Source organism: Macrobrachium nipponense, chromosome 21, assembly GCF_015104395.2.
Source record: "Macrobrachium nipponense isolate FS-2020 chromosome 21, ASM1510439v2, whole genome shotgun sequence".
NCBI lineage: Eukaryota > Metazoa > Arthropoda > Malacostraca > Decapoda > Palaemonidae > Macrobrachium > Macrobrachium nipponense.
Genome location: NC_087212.1, coordinates 29307016 through 29325356, shown reverse-complemented (window position 1 = coordinate 29325356; position 18341 = coordinate 29307016). Strand labels below are relative to the sequence as shown.

At 37.0% G+C, this 18341-nt stretch overlaps 1 protein-coding gene across 1 annotated transcript in view; it reads right to left on the bottom strand.

Annotated features, from left to right (window-relative positions):
* Window positions 1–352: 352 nt before the first annotated feature.
* Window positions 353–18341, bottom strand: part of LOC135197886 (leucine-rich repeats and immunoglobulin-like domains protein 3) — a 98601-nt gene continuing 80612 nt past the window's right edge. The window contains exons 5-12 of the mRNA XM_064225094.1: window positions 10903–11058; window positions 9750–9893; window positions 9258–9401; window positions 8817–8960; window positions 7298–8378; window positions 6648–6849; window positions 5433–5861; window positions 353–5191 (exon numbers count right to left, since the gene is read on the bottom strand). Coding sequence (XP_064081164.1) covers window positions 4656–5191; window positions 5433–5861; window positions 6648–6849; window positions 7298–8378; window positions 8817–8960; window positions 9258–9401; window positions 9750–9893; window positions 10903–11058 — 2836 coding nt within the window. The 3' untranslated portion in view covers window positions 353–4655. The remainder of the gene's footprint in view (window positions 5192–5432; window positions 5862–6647; window positions 6850–7297; window positions 8379–8816; window positions 8961–9257; window positions 9402–9749; window positions 9894–10902; window positions 11059–18341) is intronic.

Genomic DNA, 18341 nt, shown 5'->3' with positions numbered 1-18341 from the left:
GGAGGAGACAGTAGATGCAACCTGAAGCTATGGCTACTAAAAAAAGAAAAGGGGAAGGAGGTTACCCATCTCTCCATTCCAATCTAAATTTTAACTACCTTGTTACCCAACATTCAACAACAGCTCAAACTGAAGGAAAAGGCAATAGTTGTATGCCTGTATTAACCAACTAGATATGAATGACACACTGAAATTAGTGTTGGGATTTGCACTAATGTGCAGACACAAGTTGAAAATATTTAAAGTTTGTGATTAAAAACCATTAAAACATTTCAAATGTTACATAACACTCAGCAGTTTCATGGAATTCATTTCATGCAGCCTCCTAGTAATGGCAGAAATATTTGTAAACTACTTTTAAGCATACTTTATTTCAATGACTCACACGTAATATTAAATTACATGTATGTATTAAATTAATTTTCCATGGTATACTTTTATTATTAAAACTTGTATGGAAAACAATACTCATATTGGAAACAAGAAATATATACATACATCTACATATATTTTACATAAAATGCATATCATTTTTGTATCGGATAATTCTTGTCATTCATAAGAAATAAGTTAGTACTGAAAGGCCTATCTTGCAAGCATGAAAAAAAGAAAAAAAAAGACAAATTAAAAATATTAGTACTGAAATGGCTACCCTCAAAGCATGAAAAAGCCAATTACTGAGCTATCTAACTGTAAATCTGTGTAATTTTACATGAAACTGTAAAAATGAATTGAACATTTGGTAAACCAGACCAAGGAGTTTTTAAAAACCTTTTCTGTCTTCTGAGTATTTTCACAAATTTGCGTCATGAAACAAAACATTTTATTATAATGAACTTTTACAAAGAAGTTACTTGAAAAAGTGTCATTTGAGTTGGGCAATAACCTGAAAATACTTTACTTCCTCACCCTAAACAATACTGTTAAAATAATAACTTCCTTGTGACGTAGGGGTATGAACACATTTTACTTTAGTCTACACAATGCAGTGGACAATAGTAATTTCTCAGAATTCATAGCTTTCTGTTGTATACTGAAATGGCCAAAAATTCTGATAAATTATTTTGAGCGTATTCAACTCCTTATCAACTATCAATAATTTTAAGACTATAAAAGCGAAGTCAAATCCTGACAGCAAGTGAGCATTATAGTGACTAATCTTAAAGTTATGAAACAAAGATTCAAAAGTTATTGTATTGAAATAAATATTTTCATTAAACTCCTGTATTTTTCAAAAGCAGATGTACTCAAATTAATAAACTTCTCAAACAAGTAACAATGCTGGAAGATAAAAGGTAAAAACCACAAGTTATAAATAAACATCTGTGGTACAAAGATCATAAAATTACAAACAAATCAACAAAATAAAAGAAATAGGTACTAAAGACAAGAGCACTTTAGGAAACAGAGAGATTAGTTACATGTTAATATGTCACAACCATACAAAGCATTGTATATACTTTACTATTGTTTCAGTACTACTTACTTCTAGTATTGAAATGCTTTGGAACTCCCAAGCCATATATGTTCATAAAATTAAAACATTTAAGACCTGTGGCACTTCTTAGGCTACATTATGCACTTAAACATTAAGTTGGTATATTTAGGAACCGCAGGAAATTGTGGTCTGTAATTTTTGGGATGAAAAAGAACACCAAGTATACATGTTACAAGGCAATTTTAGCTTTCACTAAAATTTCAGGTATACAAAGAAAACCTTGGAAAAAAACCAATAATTAATTAGTTTTTAAATTAAGGCCATTTTCAAGTGCTTTTTTGTAATTTCCTAAATTAAAGCTAGATAACACTTGATTTTCAATTCGTACTTACATTGATTAAAGCCTATTAGTAAGATTTGATGAACATGCACGGTGGCGAGTCATTTCTAAATCAGCAGCTAATGTGATTTGCATTATGGTAAAAAATTAAATATGGAAGCCACTTTTAAGCGCATGTTACAAGCTCTCAAGTAAAAAGCATACCATTGGACAAGAATGTATCACAGTCAAATGGACTGAACACCTGAAACCTGAATACACTGTTAAGTAACCCAATGGACAAATAATAATAATATTATTCATAAAATGCATGAAGAAAAAAAATTAACATTTGCAGTTTATAATTTGGAGACTGGTTTGGCAATGGTTCCATAAATCCAACCTACTTTTGCTGACTACACAGTGTGTTGTACTTCACTAACCCATATCCACCATATTGCATCCTACTGGAAGTTTCTAGGACTTAAGATGAAATATTGTTCCATCAAAGAAGTCAATAAATTTATTGATCATGCTTTTGATAAGTATCTTTTCATCTTGAGAAATAGTTAATGGTACCTTTTTCCTTTTAATATATTACATTGTTGACTGCTTGTTAAAGTTTTTTTTTTTTCAGAACAGGCATTTAATTAGTAACAGTAAACTGGCAATAATGCATCTTGCCAATTCCAAATTTTAATGAAATTCCACAAGCCAAGAAGAAAAGATCTTAAGTTTACCTGGATTTGGGTTTACAAACGATGCACAAATTACACACAAAATTTTAATTCATACCTAGTGTATGCACACATTTTGTGTAGCTACAGTTCCCACAGTAGTATATCCTATTCTTTCATGCTACAACATGCATTCACATCAATCTAATTTAACTTTATAAAAAAAAATAAAGGTTGTGACATAATAACTAAGCATGTCTAAAAATTGACTAGTTTTGTATGGTTTAAAAACAAATTTTCCATTTGTAATACAGTAAATGCCTGTGTAATACAGCTTAATGCGTAAAAGTGCATGGTGTTTGCATACAGTATTGTTGTATAATCTACTTCACAACACATGTCAATGGCTATTAGAACACTATTTATAATGAAAATAAGTTATACCTAGGGACAATAATGTGAATGCATCAATACTGGCCATATCTGGAGAGACACTGGTTTAATTCTTATGCTATTCTGGCATTTGAAAACTAAACAGAAGGTAATAAATAGTATTCTACAGGTCTTCATTATAACAGCATTGCATTGGATGGTTTACCTAAATAACCAGGCCCCTCTTGACAGGCTTCACATTCATAAAAGGACAACTGATTCACCTTACAGCACATTTTTGTAAACATTAGTGGTAATTTTTGGTATGGTTGAACATGTAGCTGCAGGTCAACACAATGTTATCAGGTATTGATGAATAAGAATGCTACCCATGTTGTTACTTAAGTATTACTGACAACATTTTTCACTTTCATATTCTCATGAAAACCTTTAGTAGCATTTTCTCATTTTTTTAAACTTTACTTTCTGCCCCTATAGTAAGGAGCATTGGACATTTTCTACCAAGCAGAATATTTTAAAGACATACAAATTTACCTTTTATACTTACTTGAAACACCATAGAAAGTGCTCTAGTAAATAACAGATTTTATATGATGTATATACAGTTTATATATGCACACAGTGTGTGTAAGCTGCACTAATACCAAAGAAAAATAAGTTCCATGGCTCTAATAGTACCTATCACTGAGAAAACAGTACAGTATATACATAATACAGTAGCCAACTTCCTATACAAATCAAGCCATACTACAGCATTTAAAATGGCACATATACAGTATACAATAACATGCTCACAGAGCACATAATAATTAGCATCTACAATAAGCCTCATAACAAGGCAAAATATATTCTGGTAGTTGTTTCATTTTTTTTTTTTTCAAATTCAAGTCCACAATAATACTGTCTCTTTTACTTTACTATGAACATTAAAAATTCCTGACTTAACAAAAATAAAACTCCTGAACTGCCTGGCAGCTTTCAAATCCCCAAAATTTTGGTGGATATTACATTAATCCAGGTGTAGTCCTGGAACTACTAAAACATAACAAAAACTTCATCCAGACACTAACTAGACAGATTCTGCTTTAATCTAAACACTATTTAAATGGAACTGCTGCTTTAATTTAGGCACTACATACATGGATCCTGCTTTAATCCAGGCACTAAGATGGATGCTGGTTTAATTCAGACACTGATTGGATGGATTGTTGAACCATGACAATATCATTGTCAACATATTATGCCTTGGACATAAATAAATCATTTAAAGCTTTACTGCTTGCAATGTCTAAGATTTAGTTACTAGATGAGAATGAGCATCTGCAGTTGTAGACATCATACCACTGAACTTATCAGTGACGAACTTTGTACAACTTAACCCTGGCAGCACTGGAACAACTATGGCACCAGACAGGTACAAAATGCACAAGGTTATTCCTTCCCACCACACCTTGTTATAATTCCATTTTAATAGCAATATATTCAAAGGATAATGTGTTTACTTTTTACAATCACTGAATGCTCCCTTAAAAATAACATTTGCAAATCAAACTATTTATATGGAATGCGTGGAATAAGTAGGATACATAACTTGGGGAGGCATATAAATAAAATAACTCTTGAAATAAAAATAAATATTCATATTTAAATAAACTGAGTTAAGAGCAAAAAAAAAATTCACTCCCATATAGAACATATTGTTCAGAATAATACTGGTAAAAATCCAAACTTTGGTACAGTGTCATTTATTTATGCCCCACCTGTCATGACCACCTGTGGTGAGAAGGAAAGTAACTGTTCCTTTATGCACTATAGCTGCCACCCTTCATTATCTGGATTCCAAAGTATTTTTGGCAGGAATGATATTTTTTGGTGCTATTTCTGCATTTTCGGTCCTTACATCTAATTCACTTTGATTGTCACATGTACTACTTACAGAATTTCTTGCATTGTGTCTTTCACTATTTCTTCTATTTGAGCCATAAAACTCATCCTGACAATGCTCTAAATGCCCATCATATCTTTCACTATGACCAGCATTATTATCACTCTCATTAGGTAACTGTATTTTCTGAGGGTAATATTCCCCAGAATTTTCATATGAATTCATTGTTGATTTTCGATGAGACCCATCACGATTAAGTAATGGGCGACTGCGAGGTAATGTAGCTGCTGGTGTCACCGGTGTAGGAACAGGAACAAGGCGAGAGTTTGAACCACACCTTAATGTTGCAGTAAACAGACCTGAGTTATATCCGCCTGGAGCCATATGTTGAGACGAAAATGTGGACAGTCTGGGCCTTCCTATAGGATCCTCACATCCAAGAATCTCCCCATGTGGACCAACATTTACAGTACTCATTCCTGTAATTAAAAGGAAAAATAATTAAAAAACAAAAAGCAACGTTATGTCAATATTCCAGCATGACATTATTTCAGATTTTTCTTGGCAGGGCAAAGCTTTAGAACTTATGGTATGGATGGGGTGGTGAGTGAAGCAAGCCCTATCAGCAAGTGTTAAAACTTAAAAGTTACTGCTACAATTCATACATCAAAATTCCTACAATTCATACATCAAAATTCCTGAGATGTCCAAAGTTCTTACCTCTCAGAGTTGAGGCTGAATTTGAATCTGCACATATAATTAATGATCTACGTAAACCAGATCTCATAAGGTCAATGGGAAGGAGATCTTCACTTGATCGCTGTGCAGAATCACCAGTTCCAGAGTCTTTTCCACTTGAATGTTCTGATCCACTATCTTGTGCAGTCGTGGTATATGCTTCTGGAGGGTTTGCAAGCAAAGGAGTGAATGTATGGACAAGATCTGGTGGCAGGTGATGGTGGGGTGGAAGATGCGATGGATATCTGCCAACACCATCTTCTGGAAACCCACCAGGTGGCCCAAGAGTTGCTGACTGGGAACGTTTCCTTGTTTGGTATATTATGACAACCCAAACCAAAGATGTAATTACAACGCAGCAAACTACAGCCATCATCACTATACCAGTTGTTGTTGAGGTGGTGGTAACCTCTGAAAAAGAAAAAAAATTTACAAGTGAACATTCATAATTATCATGGTAATATCACTTACTTTTTTAATTAGTTTAAATCATTTTATTCTTTTTTCCTGAAATTTAAGCTTTCCTGCTTCTTAAATCAGTAATAGAAGTGTATGATTAATAACTTCTTATATTGGTGGAACAACAATGATTTTGGACCAGTTAATAATCGAACATTATTAAACAACTACAATGTATTTAACTTGACATAACCTCAGACTATGAATTCAACTCTGTTAAAAAGACTTGTTCTACAACTAATGGTTGGTTGTGCTTTACATTCTTTAGTTCTTAAATCTTACTCTTACTAAGTGGACATATATCTGGAATTTCATAAAATTTACTCAAGATTGTTATTAATGCTATTTGATTTTTAATAAAAAAAAATCCACGAGGATATACTATCAAGGTAAATGCAAAATACATGAGTTTTTTTTAACTTTTCTGCTGATATGAAGGAATATGTATTTTTCAATAAAAATGTGAATAAAGGTATTATTTGAAAAAATTTCAGCATTTAATAACCCAATAAGCCCAGCATTTACTGTACTTACATGCTGACCTCACATTAGTATTTGATCCAAACATCTATACTCTAATAGTATATAAGAATAAGAATACTGTATGGTATAAATCTAAAAATTTCTTTAGCCTGAAAAAAATTCATATACAATATACATATAATTTTTTTTTATTATTATTCTTGGCCTACAATGGAAACAACTCAGAAAAACTCTTTATTGTTTAATTACTATTACCTTTTTTAACAGAGAGCTTCACTGGACCTCTTATAGTTCCCAGTATATTTGTTAGTTCACAAATGTAAGTTCCTGCATCATCAACTTGGATATCCAAGATAAGCAAGTACTGACTCTCCTGAACCAGGACATATCGATCTCCTTCTTGAAGCGGAACTCCATTCTTGATCCAACTCAGTTTTGGAGTTGGTTGTCCAGTGCCCTGTAGATTATTATAATATTTACCAAAACACATAAAGTACAAATATATAACTAATTCATTTGTTATTATGCAAAATTAACCATTTGGTAAGACTTCAAACATTTGTAATAACTACTCTGCCAAAATAAAAGAAGAAATTTTATCCCAAAAGAAACTGTATACTACATGCACACTACAGCTCATTGAACACTCAATTAAAAATTGTCATACTGAAAAAACCCCAAATTAAACTGTTGAAAGAGGAAATACAAAAGTAACAATTAAACTATGGAATTGAAATGAAGTACTCAATATCATGCTACACAAAAATCTTGGGAGTTTGACATTTCTGGTATATTTGAGCACAAATCTTCTAAAATGGTTGTATTCCTAAATGGAACTTAGTGAAATTCCACTCTGTTAGTAAATAACTGATAAATACAAAAGGAATTGTACAGAAATGTAATACCTGACATTCCAAGACAATGCTTTCTCCAACTCTTGCAGCACGATCCTGCAATGGTTTGGTGAATTTTGGTGTTTGTCGCACTATTATAGAAGCATTTGCCGTAGCAGTACCTGCCTCATTTGTGGCTTTGCATGTATACTGGCCCTGGTCATGAGGTTCTACTGGTTTGATGAAATAGGTATTCTCATTTGGGTAGGCATGAAGACGTCTTTCACGTGCAGCTGGAAAATCATCCCCGCCATCTTTTAGCAGAGACATATTAGGTGCTGGAGAACCTGCAACTGCACAATCTAATTTTGCTACTCCACCAACTGGTACAGCTACACTTGCTGGCTTTTTGGTGAAATATGGAAAGACATGTACCTGAACTTTCGCTCTCTGAGAATAGCTGGCACCGAAATGGTTCCGAGCTACACACTGATAGTTTCCACTGTCTTCATCAGTTACATTTGGGAGCTTGAGCAAAGATGTCACATTGTGAATTGCCCCTCCTTTGCCATCTCCTCCTATGACACTTACTCTAGTTTCAATATCAAAGTTGACAAGTAATTCATTATCTTTTCGCCAAAAGAACCTGGGTTGATCACCCTCTGTACTGGCCTGAGCAACACATGCAAGTGTTACATTATCACCTCTAAGGGCTATAAAGTCTTTGGGAAACTGGCTTATTATTGGACGAGGTGATGACTCACAGCTGAATTCAGAACTTGAAAGGAAAGCTACAGGGCGATCCTTCAACCTCGGTGGATAACTACAAAAGGCTCTTAATGTCGAAGAATTGAAATTGACGCCTGATATCCATCCAGGGAACCAGGATAATTCACAGTCACACACAAGATTGGACGTATTCATATGGATGGTAGACAGTCTCTTCAACCGAGAAAATGGATTTAGTGGTATCATGCGTAGCTGATTGCCACGCAAGTCTAATGAAGTGAGGGATTCTAAAGGTGCAAAAGTTTCTACATGTACAGTTTCTATGCCATTATAAGCCAAAGATAATTCTTGCAATTTGCTTAGAGTACCAAATGCGCCACTATCATCTTCTATACTCCATCTAAGCTGATTGCTTGAAAGGTCTCTGCGGAGAAATCAAACAAAATGGCATAAGAAAATTTCCTTACCTTTCAAATATTTGAAATATTAACATACATTTAAGTAAACTTCACATACAATACTTCAATGAAAACATTTTACATGAATAATCAAAGCAATAATTTATGAGACTAATTAAATACCAAAGCGAAACCACAAGATAAAAAAATGTAGAAAGCAAAAACTAACATTGCACAATATATCGTTACCTACAGAATAAAAAATACATCACTATAACGTAAACATTATACACTGGAAATTATAGAGTTTTGCAATGGATGCATGGAACTGAACTATATACACAAATCCAATGAAGGATAGGTTGTTTGAAATGCAGTACAGTAGTAGTATTCTATGGTAGGAAGAAATATTTCACTATGTTTAGTAATAGTACAACGGAAAAAAATTGCAAAATAATACTCACAGGGATTTGAGATTTGGTGTCAGCGCAAAGGTATTGCGCTCAATGTGAGCCAGGTAGTTATTGGACAAGCTCAACTTCTCCAATTCTCGAAGGTTTCGAAAAGTGCCCTCTCTCAAAGAAACAAGTCGGTTGTGACTCAAGTCTCTGCAAGACATTATTAGTTTCAGGAAAGGAAAAACAAAGATCCATATCTAGGACCTATCCTTGCATCATAATAAAGACAGGAACTAATATCAACTTCACGCCAAGTGCTGCTCGAATTTTATCCGAAATGTTAACCAGGTTATTTCATACCATTTTATTTTATTCAATTTATTCAGTAATTATGTAAAATTATTTTTATTTTCCTCAGTCTAGTAGTCTTCAACAATGTTTTTTTTTGAAAAAAAAAAATTGGACATCATTAACAGTGAATTTCTTCCAAAATGAATAAACACTTACAGTGTCTGCAACTTTTCTGTGGGCTCCCATGCATCAGGTCGAATGGAGTCAATTTGGTTGTAGCTAATGGACAAGTGCTGTAGGGAACCAAGGCCAAAAACCCATCCCTTCCGTACAGTGGTTATATTATTATGGTCCAGTTGCCTGTAACGAAAAACAAGAAAACCGTCCCACTTTCTAAGAACATACCATGAAAAAGTTATATGCATGCCTGACTTTTCTGTAAGGAACAAGTTACTTACCAACCTAGAAGTGTTATCCATACATTATCAAACTGATCTCTTTCATCATTTTTATACCTTTATTATGGACATAAATTCTAGCTGGCCAATTCAATCTCCAGCAGAAAAGGGGTGAAATATTACACAGTTTTAAAGGATTACTCTAAATCATTTCTAGAATGATTAAAGTTTTACTACGGACAGTAGGTAAATAACACCCTAAAACTGTTTATCTTTACACCTAGAACCACAAGATCTATACAGTACTTACAGCGTCGACAATTCGTCCAGACCATAGAAAGCACCGTCGCTGAAGCTCACTATCTGGTTTCGCCGTAATTTCAGCGTCTTCAGTCTTTTAAGATGTTCGAACATCAACCCGGGAAGAACCGTGATTTTGTTCCCATTCAAATCCCTGCAGAAGAATTTTTAAAGCGTTGTAATGAAACGAGACGTTAACATCCTAAGTAAAGGCTAATGTGTGACCGAAGAATGATATACCTTAAAACTGCTGAGTGGAGTCAAAATCAATAAAGGAGGAGGGACTTTGTGGGAATGAAAAACATAAATTTGAAGGTACAAGAAGCCCACCTTTCATATACGTATCTAAAGACCCCTTGTGTTTACACGTAGCAAGTGAATGGATATTAACATTAATTAATTAATCCATTCTTCGTTAAATCAAATCAAATCTTCAAGCCCAAGACTCCACTCCTGGCACATAATTTGGTCATAAGGGCTGATATTTACGGACTAGAAAAACGTATGCAATCCCAAGATGAAGGAATGGATGGAAAGGTTTTTTCATATCTGTGCAAATATCCGTGGATCCAACTGGAGTAGTTCATCAAACTTCGATGTACAAAGTGAGTCAAGACATCTTCCTAAAAATAACAATTAACTGAGGCCGTCAGTTTATGCAACGTACAAAGTGTACAAACGCGTACGAAAGTCCAAGTATGCATTAAATCTTCATATTAGAATTTTGAACAAAACATTTTAGTTATATGAGTCTAATATAAATAGGGAAACAAATATAAAGTATAGCCAACCACTTACTATCATTTCTATCCCTTATGTGAACAGTGATCTACTTTCTCTAAGCCTATGCATTTCAAACGAAGTACGTTAAAAAAAACCTTCAATGAAAGCTCCTGCTTCGAAAAGATTTTATCTTCTACTACAAGTTAGTGAAAAATTTAAAGTTGTCATAGACTCAGTGTATCAACATATCTGTATTTCCCAATCCTGTCATGAATCGAAAAAAAAACTTAATCACTATGTGATTGGAAATACTAACTATATAGTCAAGACAGGAGCTATTAATAAGCGATCGAAATCTTGCAAGAAGATATCCATCTCTAACAAAGACCAGAGTCTACGAGTAAGAGGTTAAGAAAGGCCGTGGAAGCTACAGTACTCACAGCGATATGAGATTAGTGAGGTTGGTGAAGAAGGGCGCTGAACGGTTGAACGTCGTGGCGTTGAGCAGATTCCGTGACATTCTCAGCTCGGCCAGCGAGCCGAGGGTCTTGAAGGACTGGGAATCCAGACGGTCGATCTTGTTCTTGCTCAGATTCCTGTGGGGCGGGCAAAGAATTTCACAGACGTTAGCAAAAGGTGCAGAGAAACGGCCTTATAAAAGTCGCAACGACTATAGAATAAAAAAAAAAAAGTTCCGGTAAACATTCGTCAGAATTTATTTCTATATTATCTAGAGAGAGAGAGAGAGAGAGAGAAGAGAGAGAAGAAGAAGACGAGAGAGAGAGAGAGAGAGAGAGAGAGAGAGAGAGAGAGAGAGAGACTTGAATAATAAAACATTTGCATGTTATCTTTCGTCAGTGACACTTGCAAGTTTCAGCGGAAGCTGGCTATGCAAATTTGTATAACATATCACTTGAGAAGCGCTATGAACGGGTACGAACGCATATGTACTCGTGCATGTACACAGTGTATCTAAATTAATGCTACATTAACAACACATCAGAAAACCAACACAAACATTAACTTACTTCATCTACATCATACACAAGCATATAAACATTATATATATATATATATCTATATGATATATATATATATATATATAGATAGAGAGAGAGAGAGAGAGAGAGAGAGAGAGAGAGAGAGAGAGAGAGAGACTACAGTCCATTATCAATAAAGTCCTTTTGTCATCCTCTGCAACGAGCACAGCTGTGCGGGCCAGGCACAGAACAGCGAGAGAGGGACGAATGCATGAGAGCATATATATAACGAAAAGTAAACTGGCTCGGAACATAAGCAGGAAAGAATGAAGACAAGGGTGATCTTCCATCTACACTTGGATTTGTTTGTTGCTTCGGCCACGTTCTTTGCTATCCTTATTTACCCTTTCATCATATTCATTATCATTTCGTCGATTGATAACAGAATCATATGTTACAGTTAACAAACTTTTTAGACCAAATATTCTCTCTCTCTCTCTCTCTCTCTCTCTCTCTCTCTCTCTCTCTCTCAGACGCACCTGCATCCACCCACACGCTTTACATCCAGATTTATCAACCATTTCCTCATTACTGGTCTGGCTTCTCCCGCCATCTCACTCTTTCCCTCTATCCCTCCCGATCGAGCCTCCTCCTACCACTATACAAAGACCATGGAACCCTGCCCCCTGCCCGCCCCCCACCCCACCCCACCCCCAAACCGCCACCACCTTCGATTAAGAGCAAAATCACCCTGTGAACACGTCAATTCCTTCAAGTGGCATTTAGAGCGGTCTCTGTGACGACACAGCATAGAATGCAATCCATTTGGTCTAACGAAGGATTAAAGCACTAATTCTGCCGCCCGCATTTTTGACTCTCCTATCTTAATTTCTATCCTAGTTATCAAGCACACTAATATTCTCACACACACACACACACACCGTAAATGCAATGTTAAGCATGTGTATGGATACTTGTAAAGTATGACCATGTATACAAGACTGCGTAAAGTGTACAAGGAATCCATGCAACAGAGCCTCTGCCCAAACATATTATTAACACCACGTCCTTACCACTACTGGGCCCAGTTTGTGTGCTTCTGGGGGTAACCTTGGTCTTTAGTGCAGTGACCTTTCAAGTTATGTAAATACACACTTTCATTCACTTCCTTACACACACACACACGCATTGGGTAAGAAAAAAAATTCTCTCTCTCTCTCTCTCTCTCATGACAATGCAAAATTATTTCCGAGATGCAAATCACACGAACAAGAAATCACCGCTACAATTTGAAAATGAAAGCATAATGATAACCTTCTTGTCTTCGGGTTTAGTAAACTAACCCACTGAACTTGGGAATTTTGTAAATGTTTAACTTGGGAAGAGTACACAAAAGTAAAGGTTCGTCTGATTCCTCGGTGTATTTGTTAAACAACTCGGGATCTGTTAAAAATAAAGCGGCTATTTTTTTCAGATGCACAGGACTGGCGTTTCCTTTATATTTTCATTGCAACCTAAAAATAAAATACCTTTCCCACTTCACGAGGAAAGAATATCATCAAATGAACCTGTAATTGGCGTTGCAAATTCAATATAATTAATCAATTGGCAATCAGGGTTATATTTGGTTACTGACGAACGGATATGTAACAAGACGGGAAATTCGACATTATAATTATCATCTAAAGGACGAAGATATTAAACGGCGCTAGTTGGACGGGTTAAAAAACAAAGTAATCAAAACCCCAACTCAATCCTCAAGTAAAAGGCAAATCACGCCCATCAGCTGACAAATCCCGCCTTCCATCTGCCAGGGCAGGATGTGCGAAAACAAGAAAAAAAAATGTGGCGAGAAAAGAGAAAAAGAGGGAGAGGGAGCTGACTCTCCGACCTGACAGCATTAAATGCTTTGATGAAGATGGATGGAAGCCTTGGTCAGGCGCGGCGGACTATTTTGGGGGGGTTGGGGGAAGCGTTTTGGAAAAACAAAGTAATCATTCCTTGGATGAAAATGATCGCATTCTTCAGTAAATGTGGATTTCCTCTCTTTCAACGACGATTCCACTCCCTCAGTGGAATCCAGCGTGACATTGAGCGACTACTAGACCGACACACTGTTCGGTATTACAGCACTGCAGGAACTGATGGCGCTTTTGAATGAATCAGAGGCCTAAAAGGGAAGACTCCATTGATACACAACTCGAAAGAAGAAAATAGTAATTTCATTCACTGTTATGATACTTCATATGTGATGATAAAAAATAATTTATTAAAACCATACACTTGAGAGACTGGAAAATGATGAAATATGAAGGACAGGTTTAGTAAAGATTACAGAGGTGATAAGAGAGTCACGATTGAGATGGTATGGGCATGTGTTGAGGATGGATGACGAGGGGAGAGTGAAAAGTGCTTGGGAGGAGCCTGTTAGAGGAAGAAGATCAAGAGGGACAGAGAATTCGATGGCGAGATAAAGTGAAAGAAGATATGGAGAGAAGAGGTTTGGTGGAGGATGATGCCTTTGATAGAAGGCAGTGGAGGAGAAGGCGCATCAGGCAACCGACCCCGTAATGTAGGGATAACGGTGGGAAAGAAGAAGACGACGACTTAATACATTTTTGCCTGAGCGTTTTGTCAGTCACACACGCAAGACGGAACCTAAGAAAACCCCACACAAATTATATCGACTGACAGAAAATTACGGAAAAGGGTCTGGTATTTTTTTTTTTTTTTTTTTTTTTTTTTTGGGGGGGCCTTGTTACTACTGTTCAATTCCAAACTGGACTTTGTTAGGCTACAGGTTTTCTGCGATTCTTAAGTCTTAAAAGTCAACATCCAAAAACCACGAAAACATCACTATTCTAAATAGGCTCAGAATATTCTTGGGTAGCAATTTTCGAATGAGTAAGAAACAGAACTATAGAATATGACACGGTATTTCTTACACCGAAGAAAAGACTTACCGCTTATTACAAGATCAGAAAATCTCTTCAAGTGCCTATGACCAACAACCCTCCGTGACACGATTCAAGATGTCTAAGGCCTTTTCATTTCAAATGATATGTCATACATGACGATAGGGGCCAACACTGAAAAGACCACTAATCAAACATAAAAAGATACACAAAGGGCCATTGTGTTATGTGAACATTACAATGATCGGGGCTTCGCTAACAGGGAAAAAAATGTCAAGACCGTCTAAACGAGCGACGAGCCTCATAACCCTCGTTTTCAATTGAGGAAAGTTGTGGCTTGAGCACAAGAGAGGCCGGGGCCTCTCTCAGGCTGAAAGTAGCGACAGAGTATTTTTTTTAATCATTTCCAGGTGAAGTTTGAGTAATTTGTAGCACACGCAAAGGTAAAATCATGGGAGAATCTGCCTCGACAATACGTAAGAGCAAATACTGTGAACGAGGCTTGGAGGAGACGATTGTCACCTCACAGGAATACTGACCAAAACTGCGCCTGCAATAATTAGATAGCGACCAAATTTCAACCATAAAGACGATCATTCAAAGAAGTAGTAAGTGGCCATAATGAAAAGGGAAACCAATAGTGATACAAAGGCATATCAGATCAATACAAATAAATGAATTCAAAAATTTACAACAATGAAAGAGACACCAGCTTTCCAAGCAGCACATCTGGTAATCAGAATCAAGGGGACTACTTATTCCAAGTCTGAATGACTCAACGTAACCTACGAGCTAATGGACCTCGGATGTTCAACCTCATCTTCAAGAAACGTTAAAGAATCAAAGAAAGGCAAAAGAAGTGTGTGTGCATGGGATAAATAGTAGCTCTTTCAATTATTGATTTCAGCAATCATATCGAGGTTAAAGCCTCTAGAAGAGAAAAAGCAAGTGACAAACTTACAAGCCTTAATGAAATGAATGGTTTGGAGAGAATGAACAAAAAAAGCGGCAGCAGAACAGACCAGTGAGGACCTCCATTACATGCAGGGAAATGAGCAGATACTGGGCCGTCAACAAGGTAAATTAGACAAAGTTACCATGAGTATGACACTGGAGACGAGTTAAGTCAACAGTAAAAAAGATTTTTTATACTTGGCTATAATTAAAGAGCGACCAGGTTCAAGTCAGCATAGCCAAAATTAATTTCAACAAACCCTTCCCAGTTCTAATCATAGATATAAAAAGTCCCCTCTATACCTGTGGTTCTAACCCCTCTATTCTATCGAGTGTGTCGCACATGCACAAGGCCAGCCTGGTGAGTTTATCGAAATGACTGAACGTTTTAAAGTTCGGAGACTGAATTCGAAAAATTTTGCGCACAGACAACAATCTTCCATCAAATTTGCATCCAGGCACGCCCTCACTTCCAGAAAGGGTCTGGCCTGCCATATCAGTTGCAGGAATCGCGTTCTGGAAAGTATCGAGTGTCTAGATCACGTTTCCCTTCATGAAGGTAAATGCGCTGGTAAACATTACCACTAAAGAGCCGATCGGAGGCATTTAGAGAGAGAGAGAGAGAGAGGAGAGAGAGAGAGAGAGAGAGAGAGAGAGAGAGAGAGAGAGAGACGGCTGAAGATGGAAGGAACGGTCACCAACTAAGCTTTGACCAAGTGGGTATTATCCCCAGCAAGTGAGTGCCACATCCTCATTACTGGCACTACACAGGTTGTTCGGGCCGTGGGAGAGTGACAGAGACAAAGGGATAGGAGGAGGGGAGCAGCGAGGACAACAAGGCATCCTTCATCCCCCTCCCAACACCCCCACCCAAACCAGAAGGGTCCTCCTGTCCTGGCACCAGTACCAATAGGTCCAAACGACCATCCCTCTTCGTCTACTTCGCATCCTCCCAATAAAAGGAACAATGAGAGATGAGGATGTACGCGAATGAGGAAGCTGAGCGCATGGGGGAGGGGGCGGGGGTGGGGTGGGTGGGGCACCTAAGCCCATGAAATAAAGGTTCTAAGCAGAGAGACGGAACGGATGGGGAACAGAACAATGAAAAATTGATGGGGATACATGAGGATACATGAAGAAAAAGATGGAAATGAATGATAAAATTTATTAATAATATATATATATATATCTATATATATATATGCATACTACATACACATATATTTACATAATATACATATAATATATAGATATAGCATTATAGCTTATACTATATATACATATACATATGTGAGTGTGTATGCATGAAGAGAAAGAGCAAAATATAAAATACACCGTACTTGAAACAAACACTTGCGAACAAAAACTGTAGGGTAAAATTAAAAACACAACACCACAGACTGGCGAACCCTAATTGTGTCCAAGCAGAAAAGAGACGAGAAGGAAGACACGCCTCCAAGCATAAGGCCGCAATGCAATTAGAGAAGACTTAAAAATACGTCGAGGGAAGAGGCGCGACGGATTCGAGACCTCGCCTTCAAAAGCAGAATCATGGAACGTCTACGTGATACATTTCATGATGATAGCCTAAGTCATTCTTGGAGACGAGGAGGAAGTCTACACTTAAAAATAAAATGACAATATAAACAAACAATGAGAGTGGCAGCAACATTCGACAGAACTCTAATCCGCCCAACCGGCATAAAAAGAAAAGAAAAGAAAAAAAAAGGTAAAGGATAAGGGGGCACAAAGTAGGCGTATCACCATTCTTAAAAAGATGGCGAACGCCGTATAGAGAGGTTCAGACAGGGCGTGGAGAGTAAGCCGGGTCTCGGGGCAACGCCACAGACTTCGATAAAATATTCGACGCTAAAACCGGAGCAAAAGGACACAATGCATCTACCAGGCGCAGCCGAACCCAGCGATAATGGCACGGCACAGCACGGCGTCTGGATATCGTCCCGAAAATCGCACTCGAGAGGGAGGCCAATGGACCGAATCGGCGACAACCGATTTGTCCCGGGTATAAATAAAGTGCAGGGCGACATTTGCATACTGCGAAAATTGGGCGGTGGAATGCAGAGGTTACCCCAAATCATTTCTTGAGGGACAAGACAAAGGAGCCGTTTTGGTTTCGCTCCGTTCAATTACCTACTTTTAAGGGAGGGCGAAAGCGTTCAGTGCACAGAGTGAATTCGCAAGAAACTACACTATCGCAATGCTAGACACAAAACCATAAAGCACAAGACACACACATACAAAAAAAACAAAAAAACAAAAAAAACTATAGTTTATAAAAGGGAATGGACAAAGAGGGTGCATATTTAAATAAAACTTGAGACATATTCATATCCTTATTCTTCGCTAGAGACGAACAAGTCTTCAAAACACAGGTAAAATATGTCGGCGTACACTTCAAATACATTTTTTATTCATATGAATGGCACACGAAAAAAATGAATGAGAACCAAATAAGGATATAAACAAACAATACACACACACGAGCACGCGCATCATATTTTATATACTATATATATATATATATATATATATATATCTATATATATCATATATATATATATATATATATATCGGAATCTAAATAGCAAGATATTTCTAAAAGTCATGAATGGCATCCAACTGCATAGAATTAACATTCCTTGGAACAGATCACATTCCAACGGATGTCATAAAAAGTGTCCTTAAATATCTTTTGTCTGCAAGCACTCCTCCATCAGACATCCATATATGAAAGCCAAGGCTTCAGTGCAGCCTAAGGTGAAGACATTCACTTGACTTCATACCAATGCTTGAATTCTCGAGGTCAAACCGATTCCCACCGATTCCTGCGGATTAAATCGATATTTATCACGCGGTTTCCAGCGCCAACCTCAACGAACGACCAGAAACCACTGGAAAATCAAGCCTAGTCCAACTGAAACGACCAGGAAATAAAAGGGAGAGAAGACAGGGGGGGAAGGGGTTCCCTTTTCCACGCCACTCCTTAGAGCAGAGGCAAAGGGCGGAGGG